Raw genomic sequence first — 15,337 nt, forward strand, 5'->3', positions numbered from 1 at the left:
GGGTTAGAATGGGGCATCACTGTGGGGGGGGCTTGGTTCTGGGGGGTGGTGCTGGGGGGCGGGGTTAGAATGGGGCGTCACTGTGGGGGGGCTTGGCACTTGAGGGGGGTGGAGGTGGTGGGGGCGGGGTTAGAATGGGGCGTCACTGTGGGGGGGCTTGGTGGTCGGGGGGCGGGGTTAGAATGGGGTGTCACTGTGGGGGGGCTTGGTGCTCGGCGGGGGGTGGAGGTGCGCGGGGGGCGGGGTTGGAATGGGGCGTCACTGTGGGGGGGGTTGGTGCTCGGCGGGGGGTGGAGGTGCTGGGGGGGCGGGGTTACAATGGGGCGTCACTGTGGGGGGGCTTGGCGCTCGAGGGTGGTGGAGGTGCTGAGGGGGCGGGGTTGGAATGGGGCGTCACTGTGGGGCGGCTTGGGGGTCGGGGGTCGGGGTTAGAATGGGGTGTCACTGTGGGGGGGCTTGGTGCTCGGCGGGGGTGAAGGTGCTGAGGGGGCGGGTTAGAATGGGGTGTCACTGTGGGGGGGCTTGGTGCTCGGCGGGGGGTGGAGGTGCTGGGGGGCCGGGGTTACAATGGGGCGTCACTGTGGGGGGGCTTGGGGGTCGGGGGGGCGGGGTTAGAATGGGGTGTCACTCTGAGTGTGGGTGTGGCGGGCTGGGGGTGCTTTCGGCGGAGGGGGAGGGGGTGGCGGTTGCACAGCAGGAGGGGCGGCGTGCGCTCCGCACCATGGAGACGGGCGCGCAGGATTCGCGTCAGGCCCGCGCCGCCGCGAGTCCTTGAGCCAGGCTCTGACAGAGTCTCTGGCGCGGCCGCCGCCGGGAGCGTGCGCGGGACCTGTGAGTAGCCGGGGTGCGGGGAGCCGCAGGGGCGGAGAGACGCGTCTGGGGCGGGCTTCTCGGTGCAGGGTGAGTGGGAGGGTTTCCTAACTGGCAGGAAGGAGCGGGAGGCTGCACGCGGTAATAACGTGGGGGCCCAGGGCGAAGGGGGTACAGTGTGTGGGGATGGCGCACGGGTAGGTGGGGGCGGTACTAGTGTGGGGGTCCCAGGGCAGATGGCGGGCGGAGGTGGGGGGAGGGTGCAGAGGGATAGTGTGTGTGTGTGTGGGGGGGGGTTGCAGAGGTAGGTAGGGGTCGTGTGGCACACGGGAATAATGTGGGTGGGGGTGGTGCAGAGGAGGGTGGGGGCCCTGTGACATAGGGGAATAGTGTGTGTGTGGGGGTTGCAGAGGTGGGTGGGGGCGGTGTGGCGCAGGGGACTAGCGTGGGTGAGCCTGGTGCAGAGGTGAGTGGGGGCGGTGTGGCGCAGGGGACTAGCGTGGGTGAGCCTGGTGCAGAGGTGAGTGGGGGCGGTGTGGTGCAAGGGACTAGCGTGGGTGAGCCTGGTGCAGAGGTGAGGGGGCGGTGTGGCGCAAGGGACTAGTGTGGGTGGGGGCGGTGCAGAGGTGAGTGGGGGCGGTGTGGCGCAAGGGACTAGCGTGGGTGGGGGTGGTGCAGAGGTGAGTGGGGGCGGTGTGGCGCAAGGGACTAGCGTGGGTGGGGTACGGGGGATAGCGTATCTAGTGGGTGTGGGGGATGTGTGCAGGGGGTAGAGGCATGGGGGTATAGTGTGGAGGGTGCAGGGGAAGATAGTGTGTGTTGGGGGGGGGGGGGGTTGGTTATGGGTCGCTTCTGTCTTTTCTGTAGGCCTGGAATAGGATGAAGCATTCACTGAGCTGCAGAGATTCAGGCTGTACTCTGAATTTGAAGATTGGAATTAGAGGCTGGGAGCCCTATTAAGATTGGTTTTTCTTTGCCTTCTCACGCACCTTTATGCTCACTCCCTTCCAGACCAATGGAGCCACAAACCTTTATTGCACCTTGCTGATTTTGTCATATCCGTTCCTCAGTTCCACGTGAGCTTCAGTAGGACAGTGCAGTTTCATTGCCATTATGGTCTGCTCCTCCTCCAACATTGCCTCAGCGCAGTCCGCTTGGCAATATGCCCCTCTATTGCTCAGGGACATTCTACACCACATATTTGTGCTCAGTGTTTGTAGTTTTATTTTTAGCAGATCTTTTGTATTTTTACTCCATGCTGATTCACTTTAGATTGACATATTTATTGTAGCTGGTTTAGAGCATAAGCTGTTTAATGGGGTTTAGGTGCTGGAAGAATTTTTTTCTCTGTAGATTTATGTATGAAATTGCCATTGCTTAAATAGCTTTTTATTTCCAGTGTTTGTCTTCAAGTGATTGTGTATGCACACAAATGTGATCAAGGTGACCCAGAAGTGAATTAGGGGACATATCTTTCTGAATATGTGTGAGCATCGTATTTGTATTTATGGGTTACTTAGAGTATTAGTGTGTTTAAGACCCAGTAAAGCAAATAAAGGTCCTGAACCTGCAAAGATCTGTTCACGTGTACCTTTTTGTACTCACAATGTGTAAAGTTAAGCCAAAGGGCCTAATCCTGTAAAACGCCAGAATTTAAAATTTTAATTTAAGTTGAGAATTTTGTGTGTGGAGTGCTTGCAGGATGGATCCAGGGTTGACTGTTGTTTAGAATCATAGAAATGTAGGGTTTAAAGGGACCACCAGACTTCATCTAGTTCATTTCCCTGTGCTGAGGCTGGTTGATTGCCTGGGATTAAATGAAGTAAAATTTTGGGTTAGTGATTTTAGTCTCTGCAAACATTTATATACCAGAATATGCCCATTGAGTTCAGTGGAGAGTACTCCTACAGGTATTTGCATGACCTGGGCTTTGAAATATTTCTCTGTGGTAATAAATGAAAGAATTAGCATCCTCTCTTAATACTGTATACATATTGAATATAAATTGATATCTTATGAAATGTAACTCACAATTTGTAGTGAATATTACTACTTGATTTCAGAATGTCCAAGTTGTGCAAATGCTCATTGTAACACTCTCTTAATGCTTTTGATTTATTGGCTTATTAATCTTTCATGGAGTGATATTAACTAAATTTATTAGATTGATGATGAAATATTTTATTTAAAAAGGATTATCTTAATGCAGGCTTCTCCACATGCAATGTGGACTTGTGTTGGATTTTTAATATTTTTTATTGCGTGCCAGTAATGAGTTTGGAATTATACATGCACATATAGCATGAACCTTGCCCCAAGGAGTTTTAAATCTAGTTTCAACACTTAGTCTAGCTCAGACACATGCAATACACTGGCTGGTGGGGGTGCAAGGAGAAAACATTTCTGAAAGACTTTATAGAAGAAAGATGTTCCCAGGAGACAATTTATAAAAGAGGAATGTTGTATAGTATAAGAGGAGTGTGAGTAACTTCTTGAGCAAAGGTATCCTTTGGGTCATACAAGGCAATGTGGGCAAGGTGTTAATAGGTCTCTTCATCAAGACATACTGAGTATGCTATTTTGTCCATTTACTGTGTTGGTACAGCTGCTTGTATCAAAACCTGAGAGAGTCAATCTGGAACTTTGCAGGATATGCATTGATACAGGAAACCAATTTATGATGAATTATTTAGAATTGTAAATTACCCTTCACAAAAATACGCATTTTGCCTTTTAGCCCATGGTCTTAAATTTGTCCTGTGTCATGGATGAGGCTGCTTTGTCCCTTGGAACAATAGATGTTTCCTATTTGGCCTCTTCAGCAGAATATGCTGTCACTAGGTGTAAGCACTCCAGTGAAGAATGGGTAAGTAAAAATATGGATGTAAGTCCTCAAGATTCGCTTTATTTTTCCTTAAAGTATAAGATAGAATTTTCTTTTCTTTTCTTTTCTTTTCTTTTCTTTTCATGAGGAGTGAGGATAAGAATGTTATCTCCTATGTATACACAATTTCTTCCAGTACTTGGCTTAGAAATTGGTGATGAACCAAGAGTATAATGCTGTTGCAGAGACCGGTATTGCTAGGCAGTAGAATGCCTTCATTTTGTCAGGCATAGAAAGAAATGGTGTTAACGTCCTTAGAGCCTCATGGTATATTTATTAGTAGTTTTATATAGCTCTTGAAATGGTTTCTTAGAAGTGCTGGAGGGAGCTTGGTGGGCATTAATGGGGAGGCTTTTGCAGTTGTGCAGGCTGTTGTGGAAAAGGATTCAGGATTTGGAATATACAAAGTGGGCAGTGAACAGAGTAGGTTGGGAGGAGCATAAGGAGCAGCATGGGTGTAGGAGGAGATGATGTAGCAATGCAGGCAGGGTGGAATTGTGCAGTGCTCTAAAGATGAGAAGTTTGAACTTGGAACTTGATACGAAAGAAGAGTTGGAAACATGGTCAGAGTTGAGAGAAAGGATGTTGATTTTGGCAGCTGTGTGTTTTGGATCCAACTAGAGGCAGAGGAGATAGGGGGGAGCAGGCTGCAGTAAATGAGACAAGATTATGAGAGTGGGGATAATGGCACGCACAAGATGAGAAGGAAGAGATTTTGTAGAGAAAGTAGTAGCAGGTTTTAGCCAGGGCCTAAATGTGAGGGTTTTGACATCAAGGTTTTAAGCTTGGATGGTGACCGTTTGGTGGTGGTATTGGTAATAGATGGGGTTGGTGAAGGGACAGCATTTTGGTGCTTATTTCGTTTCTGAAAAAAACTCTTTAGGATAGGAACATTAGCCAATTCAGGCTATTACCTGTTGAACATTTCAATTTTTAATATGAACTTCTGCCTTGCTTTTGACTTTCTGGTTGTTTCTGAATGATGTGGTTTTCTAGTTGAGTATATGATAACCCACATTTAGGATTTCTAACAGGTATGCCGCATTGAAGGTACTGGCTGCAATCTGCTTTGCTTCCCTTTTATGTGTCATTTTTAACATCTTTGGGCTTATTTTGTTTTCTCTCTTTTGGGTTATATGGTTGCTCTTTATATCAATATTATAACAGATGATTTTGTAATTCCATTGAGTACAATGGTCCTGAGCCAGCATCCACAGGCAAGTAATATTCCCATTGATTTCAGTGGGAATTGTGCATGTTTAATTATGCATGCTACTGTAGTTAAGAATGGCATGGTATTGTTTTTCTAATTAATCAAATAAAAGAAAACTCCAGCTTTCTTGTTACTGACTCCCTGTACTTGGGAATCTTTAAAAATCAGCCTGAGGAATTAGGCTTTCGTACAGTAGTTATTTTTGCCCATTACTTTTCATATGGCTGTTGAAACATAACCTATAAGGACTGTAGAATTGGTGAAGTTCTTATATGTTCAGTCATCTTACAATTTTAAAAGGACATTGTCCGGCAATGAATTAAAATTCAGATTTCCTTGCTTACATTATGAACGACTCTAAATTATTAAAATGAAATCTGATTTACTGTTCACTATACTTTAACTTTTTACACTTCTCTCATTTCTGAAAATGAAAATATACTGGTTAATTTCTCATCTGTTTCTAGTTAGCTTATGTCAATTTCATTTTCAGCTTTGCAGGCATCAGTACAATAATGCAGTGTTAAGGATGTAAATAGTGTAGCAGAATGTAGGGGTTTTTTTGGTATCAGTTGGAATTTTAGAAAAAAAAATTACGGAAACATTTCTATTGGCCTTAGATTTAAAAAAATAAGTTGGGCCTGGTAGTATCCCTAAAATCTTTAAATTCTCAGTAGTGGATAATTGTGTCATTTTTGTGCTAGGGAGAGTGCAATTCGAGGCCTACTGTCTTCCGATCTGCGACTTTAAAATGGAAAGAGACACTACTGAGCAGAAAAAGGCCATTTGTGGGACGCTGTTGCTACATGTGTACTCCTCAAAGCCGGGTAAGAAGATTATGAACCGGATTATGTTTGACAATAAGAAGTTGAAATGTGATTACAGTGTATTGGAGTTTCAGTTGTTTCCTCACTTTCAGAATTAAGATCACAGTGTTGTTAATCTATACAGGGAGGTTGATTGTTACTTCTCTTTTGTTTGCTTGATAGTTAAGATTACCTTTCCTAAAACATTGTCATAAAATTTGGAGATGGAAAAGACCTTTTGTGATGTCTTGTCTGTCTGTCTTCCAGTGCAGAATTCCCTGCACTAAATTCTGTTTGAGAACTAGTATTTGAATTTTGTGAAAAACTCATTTGCTGTGCAAGATTATTTAAAATACATGTTAATGATGTAAATTTAATGCTCATGAAAGGTATTTCCAAAAATGAAATCTTAACGTCCACTCTGAATCAATAGAATAATTACAGTCTGACCATTGGTCTTGAAAGCTTCTTGTATTCTCCAATATGTTTCACCACTGGCTTGAAGGAACCACAAGTAGGTTTGAGAAGACAATTGAGTTTTCAGACCCAGACAATTCTTGGCTTGTCTGCTGAGCCTGGCAACAAGAAGTGCCAGTTGTAGTAGTTTTTGTGATGTTTTGTCCATTGGGAGCAGTATCCAGATGCTCAAGTAACAGATGATCTGCAAGATGACTTTAAAAAGTGTTTTGCCAAACTTTTAAACTATAGTGAATGAGCTTCCTTTGAAGGTGTGATTGTGTGAAATGGCACATTTTTACTTGTCAGATATGTACTCTCTTTTATTCAATTATATTTCATACATTCACAGAGTTTAAGGCCAGAAGGGACCATTAGATTATCTGATTCTACTCTGACCTCCTCTGTGTTACAGGTCCTTAAATTTTACCCAGTTACCCCTGTAGTGAGGCCAGTAACTTGTGTTTGGCTATAGTAAGTATTTGTTGAGTTCAGTGACAAAAGAACACTTTTTTGCTTCTGTTAACTCCTGCCACCAGAGTAGGAATGGTCAATAACGACAAATGGATACAGGGGATAAAACCTCAAATGCATTGTAAAGAACTATCCTTGGTAGGATATGGGGAACAATATAAGGATCTAGATAAATTGATTCCACCTCTTGTGTACACTTAAGGGTTTTGTGCCTCATATGCTTTTGCAATGCTTTTGTAACTTGCCATATCAAAAATATTTTTGGATTGTGTTTAGTCTGTGGAGCCAGTTTAGTTCTGAGAGTGAACTGATTTCTTTTCTGGCTCAAGCATCAAACTTGTTGTTGATGGTCCATTTGTAGGGCCACTTAATCCCATTTTCTCTGAATTATGCCCTTAATTATACCTGTGCTGCCCCACTAAAACCACTGCGGTTGCTTAGGTGTAAATGAGGGCAAAATTCAGGGACGCTGCTGGGGGGGGTTACATAGCCATGATCTCCTTAGTCATACCTAATGTGATGGAATACATATGGAACACCTCAGTGCTGTTTTTATAGTCCCTTTTCTGATGAGAATCTCAGTTTAAAGTTAAATTTGAAAAGGAAGGGGAAAATGCTAGATCTGTTGACACTAATCCAGTGATTTTTTCTGAGGTTGGCTTTTCATGCTACATATGATTTGAGGGGAATACCTGCAGCAGAGTGTTTTATGTCCTTTGCAAATTGTATTGTAGCAATGCATTGAAAGGTGGCTGTGGTATCAGACACCCTTTTGTTAACCTCAGAGCATAATTGTACAATACACTTGTTGCTTAATGTTCTAGAAGGGAAATAAATAGATATTTTTATATTATCTTTTATAGCATTTTCATCAGTAGCTCTTAGTGCTTTACAAAGGAGGTCAGTATCATTATCCTCATTTTATAGATGAGCATAGAGAGGTGAAATGACATGGCATAGAGAGGTGAAATGACTTCTCCAACAGGCCATTGGCACAGCTGGAAAGAGAACCCAGGTATCCTGAGTCCCAGGCCAGTGCTCTATCCAAAAAGCAACACTGCCACCCAAATACAATAACACTCCCTTCCCTGGTGGTGTTCCTCATTGAGTTCTTTCCCATCCCTGTGTCAGCTACATTCATGAATCTTTCTCTGAACTCATAAATTGTTTGTCTGGGTTGGCAATACAACAACAACAAAAGGCAACTTGTTATCTGTGTGATGATTTGCTTTATTGGCATCTTCTGTTTAGGGTGGGAGGTGATAAGTGACTTGAGTGGGCTGTGAGTCTCTTCTTGAATGAGTTCTCGCTTCCCAGGACCTGAATGATTCATATACACGTATTTATTTTTACATAGCAAATCACAGGAATGCAGGTTTTGTACTTGTTACAGCAAATGTCTAGATTTGAGAGAGGATCACCTTCAGTTCGTGACTGTCAAAATGGGCTACAGTACTAACTATAAACCTTCTCATGCAGATTCTGTGCTTGAGCCAGAGGGTTTGACTGGGGTAAGGTTTATATGGTGTATCTCCTGCTTACACCAGGTGTGAATCTGACCTCAAGTTCCAGTCTGAAGCATCACTTCATTGTTTGTCTTTGCACAAGTGCTGGTTTATGTAGTTTGCTCATAATACAATATTCTGGCTTTGTAGATGGACCCTGGTACTAAACTGTGACTGTTTTTGAACAGCTCATGACCTGCATCTATCTTCTGGTATTCTATAATACCCATTGCTTTCCCATTTAAGTGATTAGACTGGTTAGACAAGTTTGGATTAAACTAACCTTTATTTTGTTTTTCTGTGGTTTTCACTGGCTGGCAGTGTTACCCATGCTAAAAAGTGAGGGTTACTTCCCTTCTGTATAGGAACGTGCATTTACTTATACCCCCGCTCATTACATATCCTGATCTTCATCCACTTCCAAGTGGGAGGCACTGTTGAGTTTTCTAGGTGCAGTAAAGTATCATGGATGAACTGAACGGGCGCTAAATGTGGCCTGAGTAAAGGTCTGGGAGATAGGGCCTCCTGAGTTTAAATCCCAGCTCTGGTACTGGTTTATTTTGTTCTCATCAACAAGTCACATAACACTTCTGCCTCTGTTTTTTTATCTTCATATTTGAAGAGGAAAAAGAATTTACGTTGTTGTTAATGTGAAGAAACGACCATTATTTTATAAGGAAAAAGTCTTCCAATTATTTCTTTTCTCTCATTTTGTTTTGGTAGGATAAACTTTTCAATGCTAGTATCCCTTCTTTGGGCCTACGCAATGTCATCTATATCAATGAAACGCACACAAGGTAAGTTAAACTATTTCCAGCATAATTAATGACATTTTCTTTGTTTTTCTAAGTTACTGGATCTCCTGGCAGAGAAACCACCAAGAAAGATTTAACAACCTCATGAGGGCTAGAATGCTTTCTTGGTACGCTTGAATCTGTGCTGAATTTATAGCAGCAATAAAACCTATAGTCCGTCTTGGCATGCTGCTAACTACAGACAGTGTGTGCAAACTGCTTGTGTACTTCAGAGCAGTCCCAAGGTTGTCTAGTTACATTGACTGCATATAAGGAGTGTGAAGATGGCACCTAGTCTGCATAAAGTAAAGCAGATTTCAATCCCCATTGACTTTAATGCATTGGGGTGTGAGTCACAATGTGCATGTCCCACAGATATTGATTTGAATGGGTAAGCATATATCCCTGTATTAAAGATGAAAGCAGCAATAGATTAAAGATGAAAGTGGCCTCTGCATCCTTGGGTTGACTGTGTGAGTGAAGGCTGCATTGTTGAATTTGTCAAACAGTTTGGCCCACAGCCTACACTTTGGCCACTGTTGGTATACATAGGATAATAGCAGTTATAGGTTGAGCCTGTCCTTCCATGATAGCAAAGTACAGCTCTTTGATATGTGTGTTTAAGGTATTTAACTGGATAATGCATTTTTGTTCTGTTTTTATAGTTTTGTCCTGGGGTAATGATACTTTCATTTTGAAGTAAATGAAAATGTTTCTGTGTTCTGCTTGCCTGCAAAGTTGATTCTCACGATATCATAATTAACATAAGATTCTGTAGTATTCATTGTAGATTCAGAACAAACAGAGACAGCCTAGTAGACTGGAGGAAACGAGCCAAAATGTCTGAGTGAAAGAAAGACAGTGTTGTGTTGTACTTGAGAGAGAGAGGGAAGGCCTGGAGGTTAATACTGGAGATTACTGTCTATTGATTTAATTGATTATTTTTTGTGTGTGTCATCAGTGGTCTAGAATACTGAAAACCTTTTGAAATGCTGTTTAAAATAAAATAAAAAATAAAATAAAAAAAAATAGGTCAAATCCTTGAACGGTCTTGATAGCTCACGGTTCTGTAAAATAGGAATGTAAAACCAGTTGATTCATCGAACCATTTTTCCTTAAACCACAAAATGTGCTTAACTCACAGTACAGTTGTAGTGAACGTGTAAATGATTTTTTGAAGTTCCATATTTAATCTCTCAGTAACTTTCATACCACATTTGGTCATTTTCAAAATCAAAAAAGTGATTTTTCTAACTGCTAGTGAACAGTGACTATATTCACGGATTTTAATGAATGCATATTTTGTTTGTAGTTTAGCCTACCACTTTAAGTTCCTTTGGAACTCTTGAATGAATACCATCCAGTAACAACTTATTTATTTATCATTTTGTTTCAGCCCCTCTTCCTTTTGACAGTGTAGCATTTCCCTTGAATTTAGTATTGTACTGAAATGGAATTCTCAGCCAGTCTGATTCGAAGGGTGCTAGACAGTTATTGATTCCTAACTACAGTTTTTTCCCGCAGTAAATCCTTGTGCTCTGATTGATTGGTTGCAGATATCTAATTTACATAATATACAGTTTATCACTATGTATACAGTATGCAATTTTCTCTACTGTCTGACAGCCATTTAGAGAGTAGAGATTTGCATGATTATTTATTTCTAAGCCTCATAGTGAATGTGCTAATATTTGACAGGCTTTTGTGATATTTCTGTGCTGATCTGATGACTTACTCACAATAACCAAGCTGTTTGATAGCAACAAACGTCCCTTCTCAACTTTTCCCTTAAAATCAATTCGGTTTGGGCATATGACTGGTCCAAAAATAATTGGTCAATTGACTGGTCGAATAATGTCAAATATGGTCAAATATTTTAAAGTGCTAATTTATTAGAACAGTAAGACAAAAAAGTAAGACTTTATGGTCTACAGTAGGCATAGCATTTTATTTATATATATATATATATATATATATATATATATAATATATAATATATATATATACACACATGCGCGCTCACTCTATGCCTAATTTAAAAAAAAAAAAAGTTATTTGTTTCACATTTTTCGGAGTGAAAATAACTCAATGAAATGAAGTTCTAAAAAATTAAAGAATGGCTCCATGATGCAATCAGAAATGTAGGCTGCTGATCAGGGCATTCTTGGGTGAATATTTGACCATATTTGACCATAGTGAAATATGTGGTCGGTTGACCATTTTGTCAAGCCTAATACGAATTTTTTAAAAAAAAACCTCTCAAAGAATTTTTTTTTAAAAAAGGAAAAGCAATGAAAATGCGGTTGCCAAACAACTGAGAAAAAGTGCTTTAAAATATTAAAAAAACCTTTAACCTGTTTAATTTTCTTCCTTGTCCACAGTTTAGCAAGGCTTTTATCTCCAAAATAACTGTTTGCAAATTCCTAGAATTCTTACAATGCAAACAGGCATATATGTGCATTAAAACAAAACAAAATATCTTGTTAATAATTATAGGAGGAGGTGGCAGGAACCCCTGTCTTTAGGTTGAGGATTGACACCTGACTCAGGCAGCTTTGAAAAATGTCAGCCTCGATCTTTTTATAAAAAAGCTGACGAATGTTAGCTGGATTTATGCTGCTCACAGCAAGGTCACTGATTTGCTTAAAACTTGGCACTGGGTGAATTGTGTAGTCTGACCTGGCAGACAGCCGAAATATATGTAAGTTCTGAGATGTAACCAAGGAAAATACCGCAGATATGTTCTTTTGTGGCAATTTTTTTATGATTGAGCGAAAATGTTATGACACCAGCCTCCCATAAGTTTGTTGCTTCAGTTTGGGTTTCTTCCCACGTATCTTGTGATATATATCTATTCTGTCTGTAACACTGTTAATTTTCTGATATATTAGAAAATACAGAAGCTATGAGGTAGCTGTTCAAAGAATTTTACCTACTTTTGTAACCTTTTATTGGATGTATGTGAATGTTTGACAATAAAATTATTCTTTTAAAAGCTGACAATGTTTTTGGGACACATTTTGATGATTATCTTTCTTATGATGTAGGTACAGAGGGTGGCTGGCAAGACGGCTCTGTTATGTTCTTTTTGTGCAAGAACGAGATGTGCATAAGAGTATGTTTGCCAACAATGTGACAGAAAATGTGTTGAACTGCAGCAGGTAAGATGTGCTAAATACGCCAACATTGTTTTTTTGTGTCTGTTTCCAATTTCATGCATAATATTACATTTAATCAAAGATTGTTACAGAATGACAACACAGCAAATTCTGAAAGCTAGAATATTTAGAATAATAGAAAGTACAGTGTCTGTATGACAGCTCATCCCTCAAATTTAAGCCACATAACTTTTATATAGAATAGTTATGGGCGGGTGGGGTTTTTACACATCAGCCTCCATATCTTTGGAGAGACTGCTGGTACAGATACAATAAACTTAATATTAAGGGCTTGTTTACATGGGACATTAGTGCATGGCAAGCAGGTGTGCTATAGGTTCACATTAACGTCCCATGTGGACAAGTCCTAAGTATAATAAACTACTATGGAGCCCTTGGCAGCTTTTGTTACCAAGTTCATAGTAGATCTATATAGCTAGGGCCCTACCAAATTCACGGTCCATTATGGTCAATGTCATTTTACGTTTTCAGATGTTTAAATCTGAAATTTCACGGTGTTATAATGGTGGGGGTGCAACCCAAAAGGGGATTGTGTATGTATGTGTGGGGTCACAAACCTGTTGTAGAAGACTCGTGGGATTGCCACCCTCACTTCTGTGCTGCCTTCAGAGCTGGACTCTGAAGGCAGCAACCACGGAGCTTCCTGCAGCCGCAGAAGGTTCCCAGAGTGGAGATGGGTCTGATCTCCGCCATGCTGCTGGGAGCGCCCTAGCCAGGGGCAACCATCATAGGCCCTACTCCTTCTAAGAGGTGGATCTATAGTCTATGCTCTCATTCTGTAGTAACTTTTTGAGCTAGTGCTTATAGTTGGATTCCTAATTCACTCAGTTTCTGAGCCGACTTTTATAATATCCAGGAATACTTGCACAAATTTAAGGAATGCTTTGAACATCAGCCATTGATCTGAGAGCTCTCAGACCCTTGCTTTTAAAATTTTATATTCTATAGATGTGTTCTTAGAATGGAGAAACTTATTAAAGGCCAGCACTTGCCATACTCTGTCAAGGGTTGACTTTGATAGCCAGTGAATGATATTTTTGCCTCTGTACTGTATTTATAACTTTCAATATGTTTCTGCAAATCATTGACCAGCTGATACCAGTTTACCCGTGGGTTGGTCCATTTCATTTTACAAGTATTTAATCGAAACTTAGATGACCATTGAATTTCAGTTTATGGCAAATGAAACGCAAAGCATGTTGATGTGCATTTCTTTAATCTTCCAACTTACTGCGATATTATACCATAGAACTGCCCTAGTTCATTCCTTTTAGAAACCGTCTATAGCTTAACTCATTTGTTACAGAACTGTCTTGTGTTTTATTTTTAAAATCAGAGTGCAGAAGGCCATTGTAGAGGAGGCTTCTGTATTAAGTGCTGCAGGTACTTGGACAGACCTCAAGGCCATCAGCAAAGTGAAGAAAAAAGCTAGAAGAATTCTCCAAGAAATGGTAGCAAACATCTCACCTGCTTTGATCAGGTAATAACCATAGTTTGGTGAACTATTTTTATGCTTGCCTAGCATCAGGGGAAGGATCCCCAGTCTTTGCCCTTGTACATGAGCACAACAGTCACTTCCTGCCTAAAAATTCCTATTTTAAAGCTAACCCTAATGCTACCCCAAAACATGAGGATTATAGGTTTTAGCCTTAAAAAATGAAGTGTAATCATACTCTCATATTGGAACACAAAGAATCTGTGGGCTTTCCAACTTACAAATAGTATGATAAAATTTAAATAAATACACTTTTCCCCCCTGAATTAAGCTCCTTGCTGTCAGCCCCAGGGAACCCTCTATTGTTGTTGCCTAAATCAGCTTAAGCATCTTGCTGCAGTAACTTACGATCAATAGTCCATTTAACAGTATTTTTCTTTAGTTGTGACTCTTAAGATAGGAATCAAATTTCATGCTTCAGTGTGCAAGCTGATCACGAGAGATGTTAGGAAGGAATTCTCCCTGATTATGCCCCCAACAACTCCACTGACCAGCTCGTGTTGCAAACTCCACATCTCTATGTGACCGTATTGGTTATAAAAGCAATACAGCAGGAAGGCCACTTTGAATTAAACTTAAAATTCTCTTGGGTTTAACATTTTTCACCCTTAGGTTGACTGGTTGGGTGTTACTGAAATTATTTAACAGCTTCTTTTGGAACATTCAGATCCACAAAGGCCAATTGGAGATGGTCAAAGCAGCCACCAAGGTAAGAAAATTACATAAACTCTTAAAACATGGGGAAACTTCTGATGTTACTTTCACTGGTGTAAATCAGGAGTGACTCCATTGAAGTCAGTGAAGTTATACCAGTCTAAATGAGATCAGAATCAGGCCCCAGTTCAGATCCTGTGCTATCCAGTTCTGTGAACATACCATTCATCAGACCCGTCTTTATTAGATAATGCTAGGTAATGCTACTGTGCTCTTTCAGCTGTGTGTTCACAGCACCCTAAAAGACCAAGCCAAGTTCTTGTTTTGTCTCAAGTTTCAGGATCATTTTTGAGTGTAATGTCTGATGTGACCCACTGTAGAATGTACCCCCCAGCCCCCCATGCTGATACAGCTGCAGGCTAATAAATTACTAAACTTTTTAAAACTACTTATACATATATTTAGACTTCAAGGAGTAACCTGGTCTTCATACTTGTCTGCAAAGTGCCTCACCTACTGCTTGCTTATTTATTTAAATTTATTATAAGCATCCTTTCTACCAGTTCTACCAGTCCTTACCCCTCCCATTTCACAATACCAATATCCTGAATTTTCTACGCCTTTTATGCAGAATTTACCACAGAAAGGTGCTGTATGACCCATACACTATCAAGGAATAAATAATTGCACTGAAATGAGAGAGAGGCACCATTGATTTCTAAGGAACTTTACCGGGAGTATTTGGAGACATTGTGCAATATTGCTTAGATAGATAGTATGCAGTGAGAGTAAAATGGCAGGTTTTTTCCTTATGTAATCAGTTACCGTGTTAGCATTTTGGAGTACAATGCCTGGGAACATTGCTGTTGATAAAGTTAAGTTACTTTTTTACAAAACAAGTCAACAACCTGTTTACAGTGGAAAATTTTGGCACATCTCAAATAATTGTCGTCATCTTGCATTGATACTGTAAGTCTGAAAAACCTGCTAATGTCATTCTACTGCTCCCTGCAGTGCCTACAGAACAAACACTGCTAGTGCAATTGCCTAGTCTGTTCTCACTGCTA

The 15,337-nt window shown here is 40.9% G+C and overlaps 1 protein-coding gene across 6 annotated transcripts in view; it reads left to right on the top strand.

The window, feature by feature from the left end:
* Positions 1-725: 725 nt before the first annotated feature.
* GPAM (glycerol-3-phosphate acyltransferase, mitochondrial) overlaps positions 726-15,337 on the top strand; it is a 44,735-nt gene continuing 30,123 nt past the window's right edge. The window contains exons 1-7 of one of the 6 annotated variants that reach the window (XM_074959351.1): positions 726-831; positions 3,548-3,676; positions 5,612-5,734; positions 8,872-8,945; positions 11,990-12,103; positions 13,458-13,601; positions 14,229-14,325. In XM_074959351.1, coding sequence (XP_074815452.1) covers positions 3,551-3,676; positions 5,612-5,734; positions 8,872-8,945; positions 11,990-12,103; positions 13,458-13,601; positions 14,229-14,325 — 678 coding nt within the window. In that variant the 5' untranslated portion in view covers positions 726-831; positions 3,548-3,550. Of the gene's footprint in view, positions 952-988; positions 1,008-2,209; positions 2,297-3,547; positions 3,677-3,890; positions 4,258-5,611; positions 5,735-8,871; positions 8,946-11,989; positions 12,104-13,457; positions 13,602-14,228; positions 14,326-15,337 lie in introns of those variants that run through there. The other 5 variants (XM_074959354.1, XM_074959352.1, XM_074959355.1 and 2 more) reach the window with 5 other exon arrangements.

The sequence above is a fragment of the Natator depressus genome, chromosome 7 (assembly GCF_965152275.1).
Source record: "Natator depressus isolate rNatDep1 chromosome 7, rNatDep2.hap1, whole genome shotgun sequence".
In the NCBI taxonomy this organism is placed as follows: domain Eukaryota; kingdom Metazoa; phylum Chordata; order Testudines; family Cheloniidae; genus Natator; species Natator depressus.